The sequence below is a fragment of the Bison bison genome, unplaced genomic scaffold, assembly GCF_000754665.1.
Source record: "Bison bison bison isolate TAMUID 2011002044 unplaced genomic scaffold, Bison_UMD1.0 scf7180017864456, whole genome shotgun sequence".
Classification (NCBI taxonomy): domain Eukaryota; kingdom Metazoa; phylum Chordata; class Mammalia; order Artiodactyla; family Bovidae; genus Bison; species Bison bison.
Genome location: NW_011495018.1, coordinates 1277332 through 1302990, shown reverse-complemented (window position 1 = coordinate 1302990; position 25659 = coordinate 1277332). Strand labels below are relative to the sequence as shown.

The following is a 25659-nucleotide window of genomic DNA, read 5'->3' as shown; positions in this document are numbered from 1 at the left end:
GGCTCGAGGAGCCCAGTGGGGCATCAGAGCATCCCCTGCCTCCAGGACCCAGCACCACGACTCGGCAACGAGGAAGGCACACCGAGCGGCCGTGAGGCACACGTGTCAGCCAGGGAGTGGGGAGGCCGGGCTCGGAGGGCCTCCCGGGAAAGAGACCTCATGCCAAGGTGCAAGGAGGGCAGGGCGAGTGAGACAGCTCAGGGCCCAGGCCGGCGGTGACACTGGGCACGAGCCGCCAGGACCCTGAGGCTGGCCCGATGGCTGCGCAGCAAGCAGCCTCTTCAGGTGGCAGTGACGGCGTCTAAACCCAGCCAGCTCCATCCTCCTGGAGCACCTGGGACTTGATGGCGGACCCACTTCTCCAGCATAGGAGCAGCGGGCCGGGGCGGCCAGAGCTGGGCACTCTGGCCTGTGTTCCTGGCCCCCTCTCTTTAGCCAGGGGGAGAGGTCACGTCTTTGCTGTTGACGTGGGGAGGCTGAGAATAGGGCAGTGAGGGCCGAGCAGGGAGTGAGAGAAGGGCTCGGGGGAGCCCTGCCCATCAGCCATGTGGGGTCTGTGGTGGGCCCGGTAGGGAGTACACACCACACACAGACACACACGTGTATACACTCACAGCACACACACACACAGACACACGTATACACACTCACAGAACACAGAGAGAGACACACATGTGTATACACTCACAGAACAAACAGAGAGACACACATATACACTCACGGCACACAGACACACACGTGTACACACTCACAGCACACACACACACACGTATACACTCACAGAACACACACGGAGATGCACATATACACTCATGGCACACAGACACACACGTGTACACACAGCACACACACACAGAGACACACGCATGTACACTCACAAAACACACAGAGGGACACACCTATACACTCATGGCACACAGACACACACGTGTACACACAGGACACACACAGAGAGACACATGCACGTACACTCACAGAACACACAGAAAGACACACCTATACACTCATGGCACACAGACACACATGTGTATACACTCATAGCACACACACACAAGTATACACTCACATAACACACAGAGAGATGCACATATACACTCATGGCACACAGACACACACATGTATACACTCACAGTACACACACAAAAACACCCACAGACACACACGTGTATACACTCAGAGCACATATACACACACATATATACACTCACAGAACACACGAGACATTCATATACACTCACGACACACAGATAGACACATGTATACACTCACAGCACACACACGTGTATATATTCATAGCACACATATATACACTCACAGAACACACAGAGAGATACACACAGACACACATATGTGTACACTCACAGCACACACACACAGAGACACACGCATGTACACTCACAGAACACACAGAGAGACATGCATATACACTCACGGCACACAGACACACACGTGTACACACAGCACACACAGACACAGACACACACACATATACACTCACAGAACACACAGAGGGACACACACACTCATGGCACACAGACACACACATGTATACACTCACAGCACACACACACAAACACCCACAGACACACACGTGTATACACTCAGAGCACATATACACACACATATATACACTCACAGAACTCACAAGAGAGACATACACATATGCTCACGACACACAGATAGACACGTGTATACACTCACAGCACACACAGAGAGATATACACACACACGTGTGTACACTCACAGCACACACACACGCACCTCTACACACAGCACACACACACACACACAAAGATACATCCCTCACAAGAGCATCAGCTGCTTCCAAGGCCATCCCATCCTACAGGATTTTGTGATGAAATCACCTCTACATCTTGAAAGAAAGAAGAAAGTTGCATGGGAAGGGATTCTATATTTGGCAAAACTAATACAATTATGTAAAGTTTAAAAAATAAAAAATAAAAAAATTAAATTAAAAAAAACATCATTTTAACCTGGTAGGTATAACTCTTAAAATCATGTTTTTTAAGAGGCTGCCCTCCGCCCACATCGGGAACGGGTCCTGTGCGTGTGAGTTCCTGTGCCCCTAGGCGCCCTCATGACTTCACACTAAACACACGGCATTGCCACTCAGATCACAAGCCTGCTTCTCCTCCAGGTCCTCGCGCCAAGGGCTGTATTTTACTTTTGAGTGTGTCTCCAGACAGATAAAGCGATGCACACATTAAAATTCATGGTGCAGAGGAGACGAGGGGCCCCTCGGAGGGCGGCTGAGATAATCTCCTTCTCCTAGTTCTTCAAGAGCTCACACCGGCTCAGCTCCGGGGAGCCTGTGGGCCCCGCCTGCCCAGGTGCCAGCCCTGCTCAGACTCTCCCCAGGGGAGTCAGGGTCTCTACAGACCACCCTCCCCTCGGTTCTCGGCTGCACCTGCTCTGGGAGGGGCCTCCCAGGAGGCAGCCTGCCCTGGGTGCTGCCTGCAGAGGGAATTTGCTTTTGCATTGCCAAGGCCACTTACAGTGTTCATAATAATTATCATTACACACCAGCTCCCATCACTGCCTTCTGCGTTCGGGCTCATCCTACGAAGAAACCCAACTGGGCTGAACTACTGTATCAGGCTCATTTTATACCCAAAAGCCAAACCAGGAAATAAAAGTCATTGGAAGGAGATTCAATTATAAAATGCATGTCCCCCTTCAATTCAAAGGTGATTCAGAAGTCAACAACCATGAAGACATCCCACCTGCACGAAACCCACTGGGCTGACCCAGAGGGGTGCGAGCCCCTCCCTGAGTGAGGTCACCGCAAGGGTGTGTCTCGTGGAGGGCTGGACGTCAGAAGCTGGCCGGGCTCCTGCAGGAAGGCCATTGACACCAACCAGCGCTGCACCCTGCGTCCCCTCCGGGAGACCCGCATCTGCTCACCTCTCAGCTGCATCCGTGGACAGGTGGCAAGAACCGCCCTGTGACGCATCGCACCCCCCAAAGCCTCGCCCCCTCCTAGGACTGGTCCCTTTGCGTGTCTTTTGGCCCCTGAATGTCCTGCACGCAACCTATCTACAGCTCAGTGAGGAAGGGGGCGTGGTCCTAGGGGGGCGATGGCCAGTTCGCCCCCCAGCCCCGCCGAGGCAGCCACGGAGGGGCCCCCTTACCCCTCTCTCCAGAAGCATGTCTCGGAAGTGGGTCGCTCGCTCCTCCAGCGGCAGAAGGATCTGGGGCAGGGGTGTCTTGGCGCCCACGTCCTGTCTCTCCGCCTCCTCGGCACTGGGACTCACGTGGCCTTCCGTCCTTCGGGGCACAAGATACAGAGAGTCAACTGAGACTTTGGAGACCCACCTGATTCTCACTGTGACCTTTCAAAGCCCTCCGGGCCCCTGGAAGGAGCAGAGTCTTTGAACACTTTGCAAAGCACAGCTCAGATGAGACTTGGCTCTTGGGATACAAACTGCTTTGCTGCGTTTGGGGCAGAAAGTGGAGACCAAAGCCCCGACAGGACAGCACGGCCGGAGGGAGACCTCGGTGGGGCCTGAGGGTTGAGAGCGCTCAGAACGGCCTGGGAAGGAGGCCGAGCGGCCCCGAGGCTTCCCCGCCAGCGGCCACTGCCACCTGAGCGGACGGAGCCAATCTGTCACTTGGACCAGTCACTGCATCTTGAACCTGGTTCCACTTTGGCTTTTAGAGATGACTTGACTTTGAGCAAAGGCATGGAACACAGTCATGGGGAAACTGTTCTACCTACACCCGGAGGGCAGAAAGCACTGTCTACACCCGGAGGGCAGAAAGCACTGTCTACACCCGGAGGGCAGAAAGCACTGTCTACACCCGGAGGGCAGAAAGCACTGTCTACACCCAGAGGGCAGAAAGCACTGTCTGGGGGTTTAGCCCAAAAGGGAGGATTTAGTGACGGCAGTGAGACAGGACCACACCCTGGGGACTCTGCAAAGGACAGGGAGAGCTAGGTGACCGTGAGCCCAGGGGTGGCCACAGGGAGGAAGCAGGACCCAGCGTGGGCACGGCCAGGGGCCAGGCAGGGCGGCCCAGAGGAAGGAGAGAGAGCGCCCTCTTGTGCATCAGCGGCCCGGCAGCGCGCATCATTTGTCTAACTGCCCATCTGACGGGGCTCCTCGTGGTTCTACTCCTCGTACTGGAAGCACCTGGAAACCTCCCTCTACCACACCTTGATGCTCGCTGCTGGAAGAAAGCATCTGACCAAACACACACTGTTACTCCCACCTCCTTCCCTCCTGCTCCCTGACACGGCCCTGCCTGGGAGTGGTCCGCCCAGCACCTCATCCTCAACCAACCTCTTCCCATCTCCTATGGTGCCGACTGGACCCCTGCTGCCCAAAAGGCATCCCGGCTCTGACAGCCAGACCCCTCTGTGGGTACAGCCACAAAATTAAAAGACGCTCCTTGCAAGATAATCTATGACAACCTAGAAAACATATTAAAGAGCAGAGACATCACATTATTGACAAAGGTCTGCATAGTCAAAGATATGCTTTTTCTAGTAGTCATGTATGGGTGTGAGAGGTGGACCATAAAAAAGGCTGAGCGCCAAAGAATTGATGCTTTTGAACTGTGGTGTTGGAGAAGACTCTTGAGAGTCTCTTGGACTGCAAGGAGTTCCAACCAGTCCATCCTAAAGGACATCAGTCCTGAGTGTTCACTGGAAGGACTGATGCTGAATCTGAAACTCCAATACTTTGGCCACCTCATGCAAAGAACTGAGTCCTTGGAAAAGACCCTGACGCTGGGAAAGATTGAAGGCAGGAGGAGAAGGGGACGACAGAGGATGAGATGGTTAGATGGCATCACCGACTCGATGGATATGAGTTTGAACAAGCTCCAGGAGATGGTGAAGAACAGGGAAGCCTGGTGTGCTGCAGTCCACAGGGTCACACAGAGTTGGACGACCTAGTGACTGAACAATAACTCCCCCACCCTCCAGGACCAGAATTGCAGGCAGTGATGTCAACAGGCCAGTGCAACTCTGATCAGAGGCCACCTTTCCCGGAAGTCCTAAAGAGAAGTGAGCTGGGAAGCACCATGACTTCCTCGCATCCTGGGTGCTCACAGGTCCAGAACAGTGGGGCACGTGCATTTCAAAAGCCCGCTGCACCCCAGGAATTGCGGGGAGAGAGGCACGCACACCATGCACGTCCGGGTTTCCTGATGTAGGTCACGATCAGGGCTCCCCAGGTGGTCTGCTGCCAGGGGGGCCTGTGGCAGCGTCTGCAGACATTTGTGGTTGTCACCACTCGGAAGATGCTCCCAGCACGTAGGAACAGAGGCCACGGCAATGCACAGGAGGCTCTGGGCATGTCTCTGTCCCCGCATTTGGGAGGAGGAGACAACCATCCAGGTCACAGGTGCTAAGTCGCTTCAGTCATGCCCAACTCTTTGTGACCCTATGGACCATAGCCCAGCAGGCTCCTCTGTCTGTGGGGTTCTCCAGGCAAGAATACTGAAGTGGGTGACCATGCCCTCCTTCAGGGGATCTTCCCAACCCAGGAATCAAACTCGAGTCTCTTACGTCGCCTGCATTGGCAGGTGGGTTCTTTCCCACTGGTGCCACCTGGGAAGCTCCATTAAGTCATACAGTCATTTAACTACCCAGCCAGGGCAGTCTCACCTCCTGACACCCACCAAGGCTGCAGCTTCTCCAGTTCTGACCAGGGTGCCGTGAAGACACGCAGGTTAGCAGTTTGGGACTTGCTAGGGGCGTGGAATATATGTAGCATGTGCTACATCTGACAAGGGTTGCCACGCATCAGGGTTATAATGTGGATTAATCCAACCTCACACAGAATGTGCAAAGAAAAACAACCTGCTTGCTCAGCCCATTAGGGAATCTTATTTATAAACCAACAATTTCAGAACTTACATTCTTCGCTTCTTATGCCATTATGTGGAATTTTGAAAAAAGAAAATTGCCAGTGGATTTGCCATTGTATCACACTCCAAAGGGTATAATTAGGATTTCTTTGTAATAAATTTTCATTAGTTAAAAATAGAAGTGTGGAAACAAGTCTCTCATTGTTTTAACTCAAAACAAGACTAATAGGAACATGTGATGATTGCGGATTACAGCTTTTTCCACGAAATATTTTGTTCAGAACCACTGGACGCCTTCCAGACCGCAAAGCAATCGGTTCAATTAGAGTCAATCAAAAGCAAAGCAAACTTGGCTAAAAATATTTTTTACATCCTAAGTCTGAAAAGCTTGGTACTAAAAGTGAATCCTAATACTGAAAAATAGAGTAAAGTCAACATCATACGGAGGGTGAGAGGCGTTGCCCCCAGGGGCCCGGCTGGGTACCCGGGCCCTGGGGTGGCTGTGCGGGTGGGGACCACTGCAGGGCCGGGGTCTCCTCGCTGCGAGGGGAGGGGCATGTCCCCTGCCTCCTGCACCCCCTTGGGAGACAGGGGGCCAAGCCCCGCCCTGAGCTCTGCCCCTTCCTGCTCCCATTCTGCCCCTCCCCCAGAACCGCCTCTGAGCTCCAGCAGCTGAACCGCTCATGAGACGTGTGTCAGGGCTTTCTGACCCTGCCCGTGAGCCCAGGACAGCACAGGCTTCCGGTGGATGCTCAAGACCAGACGCAGTACAGCAGGATTCCAGAGGCAGCAGTTCTTTGGCAGACGACGGACTTTCCTGTGTTTATCTGGTGTGGAGGTACTCGGGCCACTGGCCTTGGTACTTCTGTCCCTGCCCGGAGGCCAGTTCTTGGACCCACAGACTCGCCTTTTCTGCCTCCTGCATGGTTCAGCATGGCCATTCTGGGGTTGGAATGGTCACCTTGGCGAAGAAATTATGGCCACAGACCAGCTGCCTGTTACAGTTCAAAGGAAAGTGTTTTTTGTTTTTGATTTTGTTTTCACTGTCCAGTCTATGAGGGGAGGTGAGGAGAGAGAGAAGGAAGAAAAAAAGGGAGGAGGGGCGGAGAGAGGGCGGGAGAGGTTGACTCAGAAGGCGGCGATCTTCGCAGCAGCCGACAGTGGAGGGTGCGCTTCTCCAGATCTAAGGCCCCTCCCACCGACTCAGCATGCACGCCTGCCACATGGGGCAGGTGAGGGGAACACGCTGGACCACGTCTTTGGAAAAACAGTTTGAACAGGAAGATCCCGACACGCCTCCATCTGTGATGCTAACGTGAGCCTGTTTTTCAGTCCTGTTGAAATATTTAAACATCTTGATTCTGCCATCAGTTTATTAGCTCTGTCTCCCAATTTTGCAGTCCCCATAGATGTGATAAGCCGGCCTCCTGCACCTCTGTCCAATTTGTTCATAAAAATGAACAGCAGGAAGTGCCAAAAGCAGATGCTTCTGGCGGGTCCCACCAGCCTCTCCCTGCAGGTGACAACCTCCCTTTCCTGCTGCTGATGAGCAGGGGCAGGATGGCCACCGTGCCCACCAAGAGGTCTGGAAAGCCCTGGCTGGCAGGAACTGTGTCTACTCCTGCCACAGCCATCATCTGGGGCTTGTTGCTCCGAGACCCAAAGGGTTAAGGGTGGCGTGTCCTGCGGCTCCTGCTGCCCAAAACCCTGACTCGCTCCTCTGCCCCTCCTCGTGCCCGGCCAGCGGGTCCACCAGGGTGGGGTCCAGGTCCCTGGCAGCTGACATGAGTTCCCTGCCAGGGCATGGAACTTGGACATGTGGTTATTTATCCTCAAGATCCCGAGGAGCTGAGATCCATAGGCTTGCATCTTCCTAAATGATTCCTGGACATAAAACAACTCTTGAATGCCTATTTCCTTGGCGTGCTTTTTATGATTATTCATTATTCCAGGTGGGGCACCAGATGCCAGATGCCGCCTGAGGCGAAGGACAGAGATAAGGAGCACAGGGCGGCCCAGAGACCCTGCGGCCCCATCAGAGGATGTCTGATACTTGCTGAAAACACGGTCAAACCCTCTCCTCCCACTTTACTTGCACCTCATTTAGTCCTTCTCACAACCCTTTGAGGCTCATTTTACAGCTGGGAGAACTTAGATGAGGCATGTAAGTTCCTCAGCACAATGACAGGCCTGAAAACAGTGATGGTGACGGTGATGAAGCTGATGGTGGTGATGGTGATGATGGTGACGAAGATGGTGGTGATGACGGTGGTGATGTTGTGATGGTGACGTTGATGGTGATGTGATGGTGATGGTGTGATGTTGTGATGGTGATGATGGTGTTGATGCCGATGGTGATGGTCTTCATGATGATGGTGATGCTGGTGGTGGTGGTTATGATGGTGTTGATGGTGGTGGTGGTGGTGGTGATGGTGACGAAGATGGTGGTGACGGTGGTGGTGATGGTGATGATGGTGCTGATGTTGATGATGGTGACGTTGATGGTGATGTGATGGTGATGGTAGTTATGTTGGTGTTGATGGTGGTGGTGATGGTGAGGATGGCGGTGACACGACAGTGACAATCACGGTGATGACAGTCGTGGTGATACTTCTCCTTCATTGTCTCTGGCGCTTCTGATGATCCCCACCAACCCTTCCCCAGGCTGGGTTCCAGCCTTCTGTTCAGCCGGATGACATCTCATCTTTTATTTAATTTAATCGATGGGAGAATCTGTTCTTTCCTCTGGCAAAGAGGGCTAGGAATTTATCATCAAAATGCTGCCAGGCTGTAACTCCGGTGTGAGACATGATATAAAATTCTGCAGGAATCAAAGTTTCTGTGAATCTCTGCCTTGTGGGGCCTCAGACACTCTGTCATGTGGCTTGTAACAAATGGTCTTCGGATGAGGCCAACTTGGAAAGATCTGTGTTCTCTAGTTTTTAGCCTCACTGTTGTAGCGTAGGAGGGTGCCTTTGGCTGCTGTCAGAAGACTGGGCCATCAGTCAGGTGGTCTCCAGGCCCCCGGCTGGGCTGGGGTGCAGGGCATCAGCTCAGCTGGCACTGCCCACCTACGTGGAGGTCCAGACTCAAAGCCAACGCTGGCATTGAGGAGGATGCCCCCCCAGGATGTAGTCATGGCCCAGGGTACATCCGGGCTCTCACCCCAATCAGGGAGCCATGGGAGCTGAGCAGGAAGTGCTGTCCCCAGCCCAATAGAGCAGCCCTGCTCCACAGTGTGCAGGGACAGGGCTCTGACATGGGAGAGATGGGGCCATGACATGGGCAGAGATGGGGCTCTAAGATGGGCAGAGATGGGGCTCTAAGATGGCAGGGATGGGGCTCTAAGATGGGCAGGGACGAGGTTCCAGGATGGGCAGAGACGAGGCCCTGACATGGGCAGGGACACAGAACCCCCTGGAGGAGAAGGCTGAGGCCTCCAGGCTGTGGCCTGGGCTGTTTCAGACCTCAGGTACTCCTCCAGCCAGAGTTCACTGCCCTCTGCTCTGTCTGACTGCTGACCACTGACTGCCTGGCTAACCCCCTCATGCCCGCCCCTGCCCTGCTCCCCTCAGCCCTGCTCGTCCTGCCCTGGCCCCACCCCCAACCCTCGATGCTGTGACACCTGCCCGGGAGGGGCTCTGGGGGTTACGGAGCTCCTCTCTGCTCTCTGGAGGCCAAGCAGCCCTTCCACGGGGGTGACCACACTCACCCAGCCTTTCTGTCCACATGCTCAGAGTGCTGTGAACCAGGAGTCACGCGGGTGGAGGGAGGGGATGAGGAAGTGAGCAGACCCCCCCATGACCCCCACCTCCTTGAAGCCCGGTCAGCATGGGCCTTGGGAGGGATGGAGGGGTGCCAGCTGCACGCATGCTTGGTCTCAGAGGCCAGCGTTCCTTCCTGGGGAGGCCGCCTGGGAAGGCGTGTCTCCGTGCCAGAAGGTGGCCCCTCTGGGGTGTGGAGGAGCCCCTGTGAGCACCAAGAGCAGGCTCCCCAGGTCCAGAGACAGGCGACCGTGCTGCTGGAGAAGGCCCGACCCCACATCTGCCCCCAGCCCGACTCTGCGGGTGCTACATGGTCGTCTTAAGGGCTCGTCAGCTAAAGCTGAGAGGACTCCCTGGAGATTAAAGGTCCTCAGGCGGGTCCCGGACCCTGTGCGGCCGCCTCCCTCGTCTGGGGACTCGCACTGGCAGCCTCAGCGCACCAGCAATGTCCCCCAACAGGTGACAGGAGACACTGCCAGGCCCACCAGCGTCCGCCCCACTGTGCCTTTGGTAGGCCGTTTCTAGCCGCATCCGTGAGGTCACCACGCTCTCAGCCCTGAGAAGCGGCCGGGGGGCCCTCAGCCTGAGGGTTTGGGGTGCATCTCACAGAGGCTGCTGCATCACTTCTGTCCCAACAACAGCGAAACCCAGACCACCCTCCCGCCCCCGCTGGCTGCAGCCAGAGTCACCTTCGGGGGCCCTGGAGGACACGTGACGACCTGATCGCATCTGTCATATAACACACGATGCTTAGGGCTGCCTGTCCTGAGGCTCAAGACTAAACAGACCTCCTGACATGAAATGCAGCGAAAGATTCTTTTTTAACCTATCCGAGTCCTCACACAGAAGTAGGCAGAGCTGTTAGAACAAGAAGCCTGCAGTGTCCTCACAAATTACAGGGTGAGGGGTCCCCAGAACTTACACTGTGAGCAGGGCACCAAGGACCCTCAGGGCGTTTGCAGCCGCCCAGAGAAGCTGAGAGGAGCCAGAGGCCCATCCCAGGGCCCTGACCCCAGGAGCCTGTGATGCCCTGGATGGAGGAGCAGCCACTGGCTGTGGCCTCTGAGAGCGGGGACACTGAAGCTGGAGGCACCTCTGGGCTACTGACTGCGAAGGGGCCAAGGTGACCCACGGGGGTCAGTGAGCAGGGTGCCCCTTGCAGGATAAAAACAGGGATGAACTCAGAGAAACAGACGCGAGCATAATCTTAACACTCCTTAGATAAGATACCAAGGAAAGGGGAGAGGCGGTCCGGGGAACGTGAGGAAGCAGAGGGCACAGTCACACCGCGCGGTGGCACGAGAGGAGGCGCCAGGGCCCGGAGCCAGCAAGGCCGTCCTGGGTCTCCGTCCTCCTGCAGCCACTCCATCAGGTCACTCCAGTCCACCTGGGGCTGCAGCGACGGTCACCGTCTGGCCCCACATCAGGTCACTCCAGTCCATCTGGGGCTGCAGCAACGGTCACCGTCTGGCCCCACATCAGGTCACTCCAGTGCACCTGGGGCTGCAGCGATGGTCACCGTCTGGCCCCACATCAGGTCACTCCAGTCCACCTGGAGCTGCAGCGATGGTCACCGTCTGGCCGCACATCAGGTCAGCGAGAGAACAGGAGGAGAACACAGCCTAGACAAGCACACAGGCAGAAGCGGGAAGACAGCCCCACGCTCCGATGAAACTTTACCTGATTCTTTGAACAGGAGCTAAAGTTTTCAAAGAAGATGGTGGATGCTATGAAATAGCAGCACGTATCAGAACAGACAAATTCAGTGGGAAACGGGACATTGGACCAAAGAAAGATAGGAAAGACATCCCAGAGATCCAAGAAATTGGAAATAAAAGGGGACGAAACACTTTGGGGGCCAAGCAGTGTACTTGGCGTCACCAATATGGAAACTCAAAGCAATGAAATAGAACAAACATTAAAAAATAGTTCAAGGAAAATATCTTTACATAGAAAAGATGCACGCCTACATTTTGAAAAAGTGCACATCCTACCTGATAACTACCCAAGAATCACCAAGACAGAGACACACTCTGTCTCTTAAAGGCTAAAATTAAAAACGAAGACGGATTGAAACGTACCAACTATGTGTAGATCTAGGAATTGATAATGAATCTGTCATTGCTGGAGAATAGTGCTAGAGAAACGACACAGTATTTTGAGAATCAGTATTACAGGGAGTGAGTGATGAGTGAAAGTCGCTCAGTCGTGTCTGACTCTTTGTGACCCCATGGACTGTAGCCCGTCAGGGTCTTCTGTCCATGGAATTCTCCAGGCAAGAATACTGCAGTGGGCTGCCATTTTGTTCTCCAAAAATTAAAGGGAAGGAATCAATAATTTACTTTGGGTATTCTGTTTGAAGTACACCCCCAGGGAACCAAATGGTTTATGAAGGTATGTTTTGCTTTATAAAAGTTGTCAAGGTACTAAATGCAAATGAGATAATATAATTGAAACATTAGCATGAAAAAGTCCTTTTAGAAAGAAAGGATGAGGGCAAGTCACCTGCTCACATCACAGAAGACAGAGGATCAGACATCAGATGCCTCTTGACAGAAGGAACTCAATACAACCGTGAAGGATTCTTGCCCAAATACTTATCAAACTCAAACTCATACAGCCTCCAGATCTGCTAGAGAGTTGCAGAACCTACCAGGTCAGAAGAACCAGTTACAGCACACCTTGGAGATCCAGTGATATCCACAAGCCAAGGTCCAGACTGTGGGAGATTCCACAGTTAAGAAGAAATTCTGATGTCTTTAAAAACAAATGAAAAAAAAAAAAAACTGGAGCAAAAGGGAACAAACCTACAGATTAAAATAAATTTAGGAGAGAGTCACGGAGAGCTGTGTACATACAATCTTGACTTGACTTGAGAAATAAAGTTTTAAAATAAAACAGTCAAGGAAATCTGAGCAATGTCTGAGAAGCTCTTTGATAACAGTAAGCTGTTTGGTAATATGTGTCGTTTATTTTTTAGGTGTGACTATGATTGCTGTTAAAATGTCTTTATAGTTTCGCCATGTGTCCTGATATATTTACAATAGCTGGGGTTTGCTTCAAACTATTCCGAGTTGAGGGGTAATGAGAACTAAAGGTGATCAATACTGGCCTTGAGATAGTTGTTGAAACTGGGAAACGTGTATCTGGGAGGGTTAAATAGCCTGTTCCATTGTCACATAGAACTTTTCCATAGTAAAAGGTTAAAAATGGGCAAACAAACTTCCTCATTGGGCGTTTGGGGCCATTTGCTCTGTGCTGGGCCTTTCCCCGCGAGTGTCTAACGGCTGGATGGACTGAGAGCCACGGACTGGCCCCGCCCATCATCTGAGGATGTTTGCTGCAGTAGGAATCGTGGCGGCCGGGCCTGTTGGCTGTGCGGGCTGCCTTTCCCCTGCGCTCCCGGTCTCTCCAGCCCCTCCCGGCGCTGAGAGTACGTCTCCCACTGTGCTCCAGCCAGACACCCGCCCTCCTTCCCTTTGCAGCAGCAAAGGCCACCTCCTCTACCTGCCTCGTGAAGCTGAGCGCACGTTCCAGCAGGAGGCACCACAGACTTGAACAGAACTGAATTATGAATTCATAGTTTAAGGGACTTCCCTGGTGGCTCAGACGGTAAAGTGTGTGCCTGCAATGCAGGAGACCCGGGTTCAATCCCTGGGTCAGGAAGATCTCCTGGAGAAGGAAATGACAACCCACTTCTGTATTCTTGCCTGGAAAATCCCAATGACGGAGGAGCCTGGTGGGCTACAGAACATGGGGTTGCAAAGAGTTGGACACGACTGAGCGACTTCAGTTTCTTTTTTTTCAAACCATGAATTACCATAAAGAGCGGAAATACATTCTTCCTCATGGGAGATGAGAGGAGAGACTCTCCTAGATGACTGCACACTTACTACTCCAGGAGCATTTGGGTGTGCTCTTGACTGCTGAATGGAGCCCCCGAAGAAGAAGATTCTGCAGCAGACACCCCCCATCCTGGTCCTGCAAGGGGAGACAGACCTGCCTTCATCTCAGAGCCACGCGTCTGCTGCCAGAAAGCAAGGGCCCTGGGAACGTCCCGCCACTCTCGTCGTGTCTGCTACCGGGGAATTCACGATACCCGCTGAAGGCCAAGTGCTTACTGAACGCCAGGGTCAAAGGCGGGGAGAGGCAGGCTGAGATCTGATAAAGGACCAGTGAAGAAGCCCCAAGGTCAAGAGCTCTATTAGAACTGATTCCAGAGTGCAGTGGTCTCCTGGTGGCCAGATTTCAGCGTTACCTCCATGAGGGTGAAAGCTTCACAGAAACTGGGAGCAGAACTTGATCCATTCACTCAAACTCCAAGAAACGACACCTGCTGTAGTGAGCCAGGGGGTGATGTGTGGGTCTCAGGATTTATGCTGACATCTGGTCTCCCTCTCAGAAAGCCACAAGTTTCATAATCTTTTTCGGGGAGGAAATAAATGCCAGGGAATATTGATGCTTCGATCTGAAAGAACAAACTAAAATCTCATGGCAAGTGACCTACGTGCACACAATCTTCTCGTAGCCAGGCATCCATGGAGTGTCCGTCGGCCCAGGTAGGAGGCCCCAAAGACTCAGGGTGCAGGCTATTCACAAAACTGCAGGGCTCTCGAGAGAAACAACTGGTTGACTAGACTCATGACCTGTGTACAAGGTAGGAGCTCGAGATGCTTGTGTGCGCAGTTGTGTCTGACTCTTCGTGACCCCATGGACTGTAGCCCGACAGCCTCCTTTGTCCTTGGGATTCTTCAGGCAAGAATACTGGAGTGGGTAGCTCTGCCCTTCTCCAGGGGATCTTCCAGATCCAGGGATCGAAGCTGAGTCTCCTGCATTACAGGTAGGTCAGCATAGGAAAGTGGATATTAAGTCATTGTCCATGCAAGTCTGAGGCCACAAAAAGATGCACAGTGTCCCATCAATCTGATTCTGAAGAAAACCAGACTCCACACTCGCATTGGAGTGCAGCTCATTCTCTTGTTTTCTTGGGTGTTTTAAAGATATAGTTTTACAGCAATCTTAATTTGGAGTCACGTGTTTTCTGGCACTACCTCATAGCATGCAGAGAAGCCATGCTCGCACATTCTCAGTAGCTAATTTTTGGGGGATTCTGGAAACTCATGTATGTGGAAGTGAAAGGGCTCAACTCGTGGTTCGTATGAAGACAGGGTTCAGCACACTGACCCCTCCTCGCTGCCCACACTCGCTGACCATAGCCCTTGCACTGGGGTGGGGTGCGGGCAGCATAAACATATACTTTGTTGGAGTATAAAAAGAGTGTTTCCTTTTCTCTCACGCAGTTGACTCTCTCTAGGTGTGGGCTTGATTTGGGGACAGACTCAGGAGTAGTGGCTGTGAAGCCTCCAGAGACTAAATTATTTTGTCTTGTCCTGTCTTTTGGGTGATGGTGTTGCTTCTTTCAACCTAGACAGAGGCTCTCTGACCCAGAGTAGGATGCAGAATTGCAGCTCAGTCCAGGGGACATGCTTTGAGTGTGCCTTGGCCATCTTGGTTTGTGAAGAAGAGCATAATGGAGGATATATTTGGGGAAAACAGAAAAATGCCCCCAGGAGAACTTCTTGCTAATTTCACCCTCTTCAGTCTCCAGATACAGCTGTAGATGATCCCATGGAAGCGCCTGTTTGATGTCAAGGTTTTACTCTACAAGGTCAACTTCTTACCTCCAAGGCCATCAACTGGGTGTCCTCAAAGTTTACCGCAATAAACAATGTTCTGGGATTCCCTGCTGGTCCAGAGGTTAAGCGTTTGTCTGCCAGTGCAGAAGCCTCGGGTCAACGCCTGGTCCGGGAAGATCCCTCATGCAGAAGCCTCGGGTCAACGCCTGGTCCGGGAAGACCCCTCACGCAGAAGCCTCGGGTCAACGCCTAGTCCGGGAAGATCCCTCATGCAGGAGAACAACCAAGCCTGTGCACCAGCTCCTGAGCCTGTGCTCCAGAGTCTGGGAGCTGCAGCTTCTGAAGCCCATGAGCCTAGAGCCTGTGCCCCACAACAAGAGGAGCCACTGCAATGAGAAGCCCACACACAGCTAGAGAGGAGCCCCACTAACCGCAAGTAGAGAAAGTCCGTGTGCAGCAGTGAAGACCCAGCGCAGCCAACAACACATAAGTAGATAAATTTAAAGAAAAGAATAATGTTTCCAGCCGAGATTTCTTTGGGTCACTTATAGTAAAACACTTCTATACCAAATGGCATAAAAACATAAATTTCTAAAGCTGTGGGGCCAATGATATTTGAAAACTCACAAGAGCAATTTCACCCTGTCCTGCTATGGAAAGCCATTAATTTAGCAGGAATCCCTTGGCTCAGCAACTGGCAAAACCCGGCACATGGAAAAGGGGCTGGGAGACACGCGTGCCGCCGGCAATTTCTTCTCTAACACGTTTTGTGGATAATCTCACTCTAGTTTTTAAACCAAATGACATACTTTTGCTGAATCCTTCAAATAATTCTACTCAATTATTTGAAATAAATTCTAAGTTCTTTAAATAGTGCATTTGAAAAACAGGTCTGAACTATAAAAAAAACCATCAGGTGGGAAACCAGCAGAACCTCCGGGGCGCTGCACACAAAGGGGAGAGGCAAACAATCAATTTCCCGGTCCCAGGGACGCGTGCAATCGTGCAGCACAAACACCTCCCATGAAACAGTAAATAACAAGCCGTCTGGAACGGCACTCACCAGTAGCTGAAAATATTTGGGTAATTTGAAAGCTTGTCACTGTGACATATTTCTCTTCCCAGGGAATGTTAGGAAAAGTATCATTTGGATCTGAATTATAGACACAGCTGATTTAATCCCATTTGCATAATAATGTCCAAAATGCATATGAACGGGCCAGGATGTACCAAGGATGCAGGGAGCAGGCAGCAGCATTCAAAACCTGCCTCGTACTTTAGAGGCCAGGATATGGCAGCTGCAGTCATACTTGGCAGGAGCATTTACGTGCTTTTTGATAAGAGAAATTACATCACACATACAAAAGGAAGGTCAAATGGACTGATTCCGGCAGGTTCTCTGGAGCCTGGCCTCTTACTAGTTAGGCCAGCATCTGCTACATAAAAACGCACAAAAGCAGATAGACGCTTGAGGAGTCCTTGGGTGTATGGCAATGACCTTCCCCAAAGGCACAAAGAGGCCAAGAGGATGCCAGTGTCAGCCGGTGACGAGCTCTGAGCCAGGGAGCAGGCCCGGTGGGGAGGGAGCTTCTGGAAAAGCCCCACAAGGGTGAAACTTCACCCAGAGTGAGCGCAGTTTGTGTAAAACGGCCCAGAAGTGAAGGATCAGGACTGTCAGAACATTCCAGATCCTGAGTCCAGCCCACAATATTCACTGAAGCCTTTTCCTCCCGAATCTCAGAGGCAGAACAGAGCAGAGTGACCCGGGGAGTGAGCCCTGAATTGCAGAGGGAACCGGGTGTCTGGGCACTGCCCTCACACACAGAACCTGTGGGCCCAGCGGGCTTGGAGACCCACAGTTGCTGAAACTCCATGAAAACACCTGTGATGGCTTCAAAGTCAGTGCTCAGTCATGGAAAAAGTCACTGAGATGATGAAAACAGAGATGAATGCTTTGACGCTACTTAAAAGCCAAGTGTGCAGAATCTGGGGCCAGTCCCATAGACAAATGAAGAGAACTGGACGATGCGGGAGGACTGCCCAATTCCCTGGGGCTCAGTGAGTCTTCCCTCCCGCGAAAGTTTAAAAACATCCCATAACGGCTAGATTGCTATTTCTCTTGTGCCTCAGGAAGCTTGTCTTGTTTTTAAAATTATGTGCATTTATTCAAGATCACAGAGACTGACGCAGCTGCCGCAGGGTCTGAGCGCAGCAATAAAGCGATCACAATTTGATTCCTGTCCCGAGCCCTTGACGCCAGCGAAGGTTCTCGGTGTCCGTCCTCTGTGGCCTCTGCCACCCCTAAAGTGACTGTTTAAGGACAGGACCTGGGGGCGCGAGAGCACAGAGGCCTGTGGGGAGGTTGGGGTCAGCCCTGCCCCAGCGCCGCAGAAAGTCCAGCCAAGCCGCAGCCCCTGATCTCCGTCAGCTGGAGAAGCAGGCCCTGCCTCCCACCCGGGCTGCCCCCGGACCAGTGGAGGGCACCGCTTACCCTGCCCTGGACTGCTCTCACAACCTTCTGGCGCGTCTGCTTGGCATCAGTTAAAGTGACCATAAACCCACACTTGGTCAGCAAAATCATTCTGAGGGGTGCTCGTGGGAAAAGGCCAAAGATACCGCAACAAAAGAAACAGGGGCTCTTTGTTATTTAGCCACCCAGTCATGTGCAACTCTGTGACCTCGTGGACTGTAGCCCCCCGGGCTCCTCTGTCCAGGGGGTTCTCCAGGCAAGAATACTGGGGCGGGTTGCCACTTCCTTCTCCAGGGGATCTTCCTGACCCAGGGATTGAACCCACGTCTGTCTCTGTTTGACAGGCAGTTTCTTTCCACTGAGCCCCCAGGGAAGCCCCAGTTGCGTGGGTTTGTGGCTACTCGGGCCGCCATCAGAGCCCAGCCCTGACCCCAGGCTGCTGGCCCTCTTCCCCAACAGGGGTGCCCTCTCTGCCCCCCTCTCCCACCGTCCTTCCCCAGGAAACCGCAGGGCAAGGACAGAAGAGCTGAGAACGGGCACCGCCTCCGGGGCGAGATCACATCTCCCTTCATTGCTGCGCACGCCTGTTGCTGCAAAAGTCTTACCCCACCTAGGGCACAGTTTAAAAAAGAAGACACGCAGTGCCAACACCCTGACCGCTGCTCTGGGACTCCTGCCGCTGGCCTGGGGTGCCCCCGACGGGAGCGGGCGCTTGGACCCCTGGAACAGGACTGGATGTGCCGCTGGGCGGGACGCGGCCCACTCTGCAGGGTCATCGGCACCACGTCTGCTCAGGAAGAGGCTTGCGGTCCCTTTCGACGCCCCTCATCCTCCCTGCCCCGCGCCTTTCATCCACCTGCCCTTCCAGGAACTCAGACTCACAGACCTCGAATTTTACCCCTTTGCCTGGAAGTGAGTAGGGAAGGGCCACAGACCGGCCTTCCAGGAGGGCTAAAGGGCGAACAGCCACCCCTGGCTTGAGGGGAGGCCGATCTCCTCCCTTCTGTGCTGTGCCTGCAACGGGTCGTAAAGAGCAAACTTGGGCGAGAACGTGTTCTCCGGGCACCACTGTGGGTCATTGGTCCTCACCCAGGCGTCAGCCGCCTCACTGATGACACGTCTGATTTGAGTTGAGAATCAACCTGAATGGAGTTACTGAATGGAGACCTGGTGGAGTTACTTTGCCCAAAGTCTCGAAGCCGGCAAGCCACAGAGCCAGACCTCTGACCCAGAGCTGCAGGAGCCCCGGCCCACCCCTCACCCAGCACACGGCCCCACACAGCACCTCGATGGCTCCGTCCACTCCTCAGGGCCCCGGAAGCAAGGCCAGGGCTGAGCATGGGCCCAGGGAGGCCGCGGAGGGAGGTGCCGTCCAGTGTAGACTCGGGGCTCCCAGAGTGGCTGGGATCCCCTACCCTCTGTTTGGGGTTGAACCCGTTCCTGGCTCAGTCAACAGAGTCAAAATGATACTTTTCTTTCTCAAGGAAAGACGCACAGGGAAGGGCGTGGTCACCTACCGATTCCTCTTGGTTTTCACATCTGGGTCTTCCCTGCTGTCTTCAGAGCTCGATCCATCGCTGGGCTCGGCTGAAAGAAAGTCAGGTTGGTATGGTCAATACAGAGCTCGCAGCTTTGGCAAGCCACCAGGAAGCACCTCTTCCAGCAGGCTCAGCTTGAAATTAGGAAAACGGATTTCCCTTAAAGATGGACCTCAGTCCTATAACTATGCTACTGGGCTTCCCTTAAAGACGGACCTCTGTCCTGTAACTATAATAACTATCCTAGGGGGCGTCCCTTAAAGATGGGCCTCCATCCTATAACTGCACACTCCTTCCATACTTCAGCAGGAGAGAAATCTGTGCTGCTCTTGTGCACAGAAAAGTCATCTCTAGCTGCTGGCTGTGGAGAGGCTGTCAGACCCTCCAGAAGGGTGGGCGAGGGAGTGCATCCACCTGACCCCACCCCTCGCAGGACACGGGCCTGGACCGGCCCTTCTGTCCAAGCTGCCTCCGCGTCCCTGGGCTTGAACTGCAGACCCAGGCTCCCCCTCTGGCTCCTGCAATGAAGGACCCGGGTTCTCTGCACACAGCCTGTGGACCACTGCTGTCTACGTGTCTACTTTCTAAGAGCCAGATTGGTTTTGAAGTCAGGTCCCCTCCTTACACTCTGAAGAGGCTGGCCCTGTAAATGTTTGATGAGCTTTCGGAATGAAAAAGTAAAAAGGTTCTTGGGTGTTTCATATTTGTCTCCAAAAGGAAAGAGGAAAAATGAGTATAAAGATGGTTCCAGAGCGTTATTATTTCGGTCCTGACAGGCTGAACGATGCCCAGACACTCCCTGGCATCACAACTGCCTGCTCGCCTGCTTTTCATTCTGCGTCTGTCGTCCCAGGAAGCAGCCTTCTCAGAAACTCGCCCCTGGCGGGCCCAGGGACAGGGCTGGACCACCGCCCCCACCGCAAGGCTCGAACCCACGTCCTTCCTGAGGAGGCTCTGTAACAAGCTCGTAACGAATGTGATGTTTATGGGGAAATGTGAATATCCTCGACGGAAAAGCCCTCCACTCCTTTTCTTTTCATAAAACCCAACAGTCCTCCATGCGCACTGACTGCAATCCCAATAATGCCTCCAGCTCCGGCCCCAGCTATTCTCTGGCTGGCTCTCAGTGCCTGGTGTGGGGCTGAAACAAGACGAGGAGATGTGGGTCACGCCCTAGAGGCACCCAGCGAGCCCAGTCCACCCAGCCTCTGGGTTCTGGCGGCCTCTTCCCGCCAATGGCTTGTCCACACCAGACCCTGCCCTGCCCAGCGTGGCACAGTCAGGGGACCCAGGAGACTTCCCTGGCGGGCGCCTGAGCCCAAAGCAGGGCCCCCCAGCCCTGGCACCAGGGACATGTGGGCTGGACGACAGGCTGTCCTGTGCCCTGCAGGGTGCTGAGTGGCATCCCTGGTCTCCACCTCCGGATGCCTGGTGTCCCTGCCAGTACTGACAACCACAAGTCTCCAGAAACCACCCAAACTCCCCCCAGGAGACACAGCGTCCTAGCCCCCGGCCCTGTTGAGAACCAGGGGTCTAGAGAAAGACCCTCGCGAGAGTAAAGCTAACAGGAGGGGAGGGGCCCGCTCCTTCTCACCCACACTCTCTCCCCACACTCCCGTCTGTGGCCCCCCAGTCACATAATTCAATGACAAAGACAACGCACACGTCATACGAATGCACAGCAAAACAAACGGCCAACCAACCAGTCGAAGGGTTCAATTTCTCTCATAATTACAGAAATGCCAGTGGACACAATGAATGGTTTTAGAAGCTTAAGGTTGGGTGATCTACAGTACTCATGAGAGTAGCAGAATCTATCAGCAGGCGTGTGAACTGGCCCATCTTTTTGGAGGAAGATTTAGCAATATCTGTCACAATGTGAGATGCATGTACCTTTCGAACTGGTAATTCCAATACTATGAATTTATACAATGAAAGTACTCACAAATGCTCCTGAGATAAGTATATGCGTACGAAGGTATTCTTATCAGTATTCTGTGTGTGCATGAAAAACCAGTGACCTGCAAGTCCACCAACTGGAAAGACCTGGTGGAGATGTCGGAGTCCAGTCAAGGTGGGCACGGGTGCGAAGGGAAGGGCTCAGAACTCGTGCATGCACACGTGCTCAGTCGCTTTAGTCATGTCTGACTCTGCGACCCCATGAGCTGTAGCCCACCAGGCTCCTCTGTCCATGGGGTTCTCTGGGCAAGAGTACTGGAGTGGGTTGCCATGCCCTCCTCCAGGGATCTTCTCAACCCAGGGAGTGAACCAGGATCTCTTGCATTACAGGCAGATTTCTTTACCACTGCTGCAAACTGGGAAGATAGCCATAGTGATGAGAAGCAGAAAGCGGAGCAGGTCAATTCCTCAGCCGTTCTATTAAAAGCACGCATACACACAAACATCTGCCTGTCTTCACAATACATTGTTTTGTGCATTTAACGGGCAAGGAAGGGCACGTCCATTTGTGAAAAGGTGGGGTGAACAGGATAGTTGAAGCAGGTAGTCAGAGGTCTTCTTAGTCTGAGAGAATCACGTCTTCCATTCCTTTACAACAGCTGCCCTCATCCAGGGCCAGGTGAGCAGGGGAGTGTGAAGCACTGGTTTCTGAGGCAAACTGCTTTGAGAAGTGCTATTCCAGTCTCTCCTACGTCCTGGGCCTCGAAGGCAGAGACAGGACACAACCGCTTTATCAGCACCGATTCGGGGGCATCTAGAAACCTGAACAAGCCTTGGCCCTGCCCATCCAGCAAACTGAAGGCGAGTGTTTACAAAGCATCATTACAGAGCGTTACGGATCCCTGTGGGGCCTGCACGCTGGGCTCTGGAACCTTCCTTCCCATCATAGTTCAGTTCAGTTCAGTCACTTAGCGTGTCTGACTCTTTGCGACCCCATGGACTACAGCACACCAGGCCTCTCTGTCCATCACCAACTCCCAGAGTTTACTCAAACTCATGTCTATTGAGTCAGTGATGCCATCCAACCATCTCATCCTCTGTTGTCCCCTTCTCCTCCTGCCCCCAATCTTTCCCAGCATCAGGGTCTTTTCAAATGAGTCAATTCTTCGCATCAGGTAGCCAAAGTGTTGCAACTTCAGCTTCAGCATCAGTCCTTCCAATGAATATTGAGGGTTGATTTCCTTTGAGATTGACTGGTTGGATCTCTTTGCAGTCCAAGGGACTTTCAAGAGTCTTCTCCAACACCACACTTCAAAAGCATCAATTCTTTGGCACTCAGCTTTCTTTATAGTCCACCTCTCACATCCATACATCCATACATCCTACTGGAAAAGCCATAGCTTTGACTAGATGGACCTTTGTTGGCAAAGTACTGTCTCTGCTTTTTAGTAAGCTGTCTAGGTTGGTCATAACTTTTCTTCCAAGGAGCAAGCATCTTTTAATTTCATGCTGCAGTCACCATCTGCAGTGAATTTGGAGCCCCCCAAAATAAAGTCTGTCACTGTTTCCACTGTTTCTCCATCTATTTGCCATGAAGTAATGGGACCATATGCCATGATCTTAGTTTTCTGAATGTTTAACTTTAAGCCATTTTTTTCACTCTCCTCCTTCACTTTCATCAAGATGCTCTTTAGTTCTTCACTTTCTACCATGAGGGTGGTGTCATCTGCATATCTGAGGTTACTGAGATTTCTCCTGGTAACCTTGATTCCAGCTTGTGCTTCATCTAGCCCAGCACTTCTCATGATGTACTCTGCATATAAGCTAAATAAGCAGGGTGACAATATACTGCCTTGACGTACTCCTTTTCCTATTTGGAACCAGTCTGTTGTTCCATGTCCAGTTCTAACTGTTGCTTCCTGACCTGCATACATATTTCTCAAGAGGCAGGTCAGGTGGTCTGGTATTCCATCTCTTGAAGAATTTTCAACAGTTTGTTGTGATCCACACAGTCAAAGGCTTTGGTGCAGTCAATAAAGCAGAAATAGATGTTTTTCTGGAACCCTCTTGCTTTTTCGATGATCCAACGGATGTTGGCAATTTGATCTCTGGTTCCTCCGCCTTTTCTAAATTCAGCTTGAACATTTGGCAGTTCACAGTTCATGTACTGTTGAAGTCTGGCTTGGAGAATTTTGAGCATTACTTTGCTAGCGTGTGAAATGAATGCATTGTGCGGTAGTTTGAGCATTCTTTGGCATTGCCTTTCTTTGGGATTGGAATGAAAAGTGATCTTTTCCAGTCCTGTGGCCACTGTTGAGTTTTCCAAATTTGCTGGCATATTGACTGCAGCACTTTCACAGCATCATCTTTTAGGATTTTAAATAGCTCAACTGGAATTCCATCACCTCCACTAGCTTTGTTCATAGTGATGTTTCCTAAGGCCTACTTGACCTCACATTCTAGGTGAGTGATCACACCATTGTGTTTATCTGGGTTGTGAAGATCTTTTTTGTATAGTTCTTCTGTGTATTCTTGCCACCTCTTCTTAATATCTTCTGCTTCTGTTAGGTCCATTCCATTTCTGTCCTTTATTGTGCCCATCTTTGCATCACAGGGTACCTGGTAAATTCTGTCAGTGAGGGATTCTCTGCAGGGATGACCTGTCTACACTTACCTGCTTTATGCTGGGTCCTGTTACAAGGGCTAATCAGAGTGGGTGCCAATCTGATAATGGCGTTAACAAACAAGAAGCCTGGTTCATTCTTTGTGCGGAGGAGGCGCGGGTGAGGCCACCAGCTGGTGTCAGGGTGTGGACGGAACACAGGGCAGGTGATGGCCAGGGTTCCTCCCAAAGAGGGGCCAGGTGATCTGCATGGAGAGGTACCCTCTCGCCCGCCAGAATCCTTGTGGATGAGCGGTGATGCTCATCCTTGACTCTGTGGAACAACCAGCATCTGCGTTGTCAGCGGTCCCAGGTCTGGCCAAGCACCGGCCACCTGGCCCCCTGTGGCGTGGAGAGTGATGCGTTGTTCCTGGGCAAACAGCACTTGGGAAAGTGACCCTTTCACAGGTCACAGCTGTGTTTACTCACAGGCTTCATGCCCTTCTTGGTGAAATGAAAGTCATCGTCAGTGTATATCTGCCTTGAATAAAAACGGCTGAAATGTTTACAGTTCAACTGAAGCCAAGTGACATCCTGCCAAGTCTATCACGGGTCGGGACAAAGCAGGGTGGAAGTGCCTGGCTCCCCGCACCCAACTTTTCTGTGTCAAGCAGGAAGCAAAATGCTTACCAGAGCCCCTTTTAATCTAATGCGCATAAGACATCTGGCCAGGCTGGCCCTCCTTAGATCTGGAGTCAGACTCTCCACGGTGCAAATCCCTGGTCCCCCGCTCGATAGGAGTGTGACCTTGAGCAGGCCAAATGGTCTGCTTTCTTTAATTCCCTCTACTGTCAAAATAGGCATAAAGACAGAAGATTGCAGACCAATGGCCTCCAAAGAGGTCCACACCCAAACCCTGGAAAAGAAAGTGAAGGTGAAAGTCGCTCAGTCATGCCTGACTCTTTGTGACCTCATGGACTACACAGTCCATGGAATTCTCTGGGCCAGAATACTGGAGTGGGTAGCCTTTCCCTTCTCCAGGGGATCTTCCCGACCCAGGGATCAAACCCAGGTCTCCCACATAGCAGGTGGATTCTTTACCATCTGAGTCACAAGGGAAGCCCAAGAATACTGGAGTAGGTAGCCTTTCCCTTCTCCAGTGGATCTTCTCAACCCAGGAATCGAACCCAGGTCTCCCGCATTGCAGGCGGCTTCATTACCAGCGGAGCCACTGTGAATGTCTTAGGTTGCATGGCAGGGGTGAAGGCTCCTAACCAGCCTTGGGGCTCCAGAAACCAGATGCCTCTTGGACTGGAAGACACAGGAAGTGAGTTATGCCTGAGAGCCTCCAGAAAGAAGCAACTCAGACCCACCAGGGAGACTTCAGTCGGGCTTCTGACCTCCGGGACTGGAAAGCAGCAAGTTGGTGTTGGTTCAAGCTACTAAACTTGTGATCATCTGTTACAGCAGCAACAGGGAGCTGATATGGGTGGTGACCAGCTCCTGGGGAGGTGGCAGGCATGGAGGAACCAAGAGGTCCCTTTCCCCCCAGGGCGCCCCCCCTCCTCCTGCCTAGGCAAGACCCCTGCCCTACCCCACAGCAGCACCCTGTCCATCTTAGCCTCTGGGAGGTGCCCACGGGAGACAGAAGGCAGGGGAAAGAGGCTGGGAGATCGTCCTCCGCCTTGTCTGCCTCCCCACCCTAGAGGACAGACTCACAGGCGTTTTATCTGATCACCCTCTGGTACATCCTACCAGACTGCACCAAACCCCCGGCAGAAGGGATGGGATCCCCATCCTGAATGGGGCAGGTGATGAGGCAGCAGGGGCCAGAAGGCAGGAAAATTTCTACTGTGGACCAAAAGAGGTCACCTGCCATTTCAGGAAACAAAGAACGTTGCCTGCTAACAAG

At 52.6% G+C, this 25659-nt stretch overlaps 1 protein-coding gene across 1 annotated transcript in view; it reads right to left on the bottom strand.

Annotated features, from left to right (window-relative positions):
- The window catches only part of TCERG1L (transcription elongation regulator 1-like), a 205641-nt gene that overhangs the window by 19850 nt on the left and 160132 nt on the right, over positions 1-25659 (bottom strand). The window contains exons 12-13 of the mRNA XM_010859562.1: positions 19226-19295; positions 3153-3288 (exon numbers count right to left, since the gene is read on the bottom strand). Coding sequence (XP_010857864.1) covers positions 3153-3288; positions 19226-19295 — 206 coding nt within the window. The remainder of the gene's footprint in view (positions 1-3152; positions 3289-19225; positions 19296-25659) is intronic.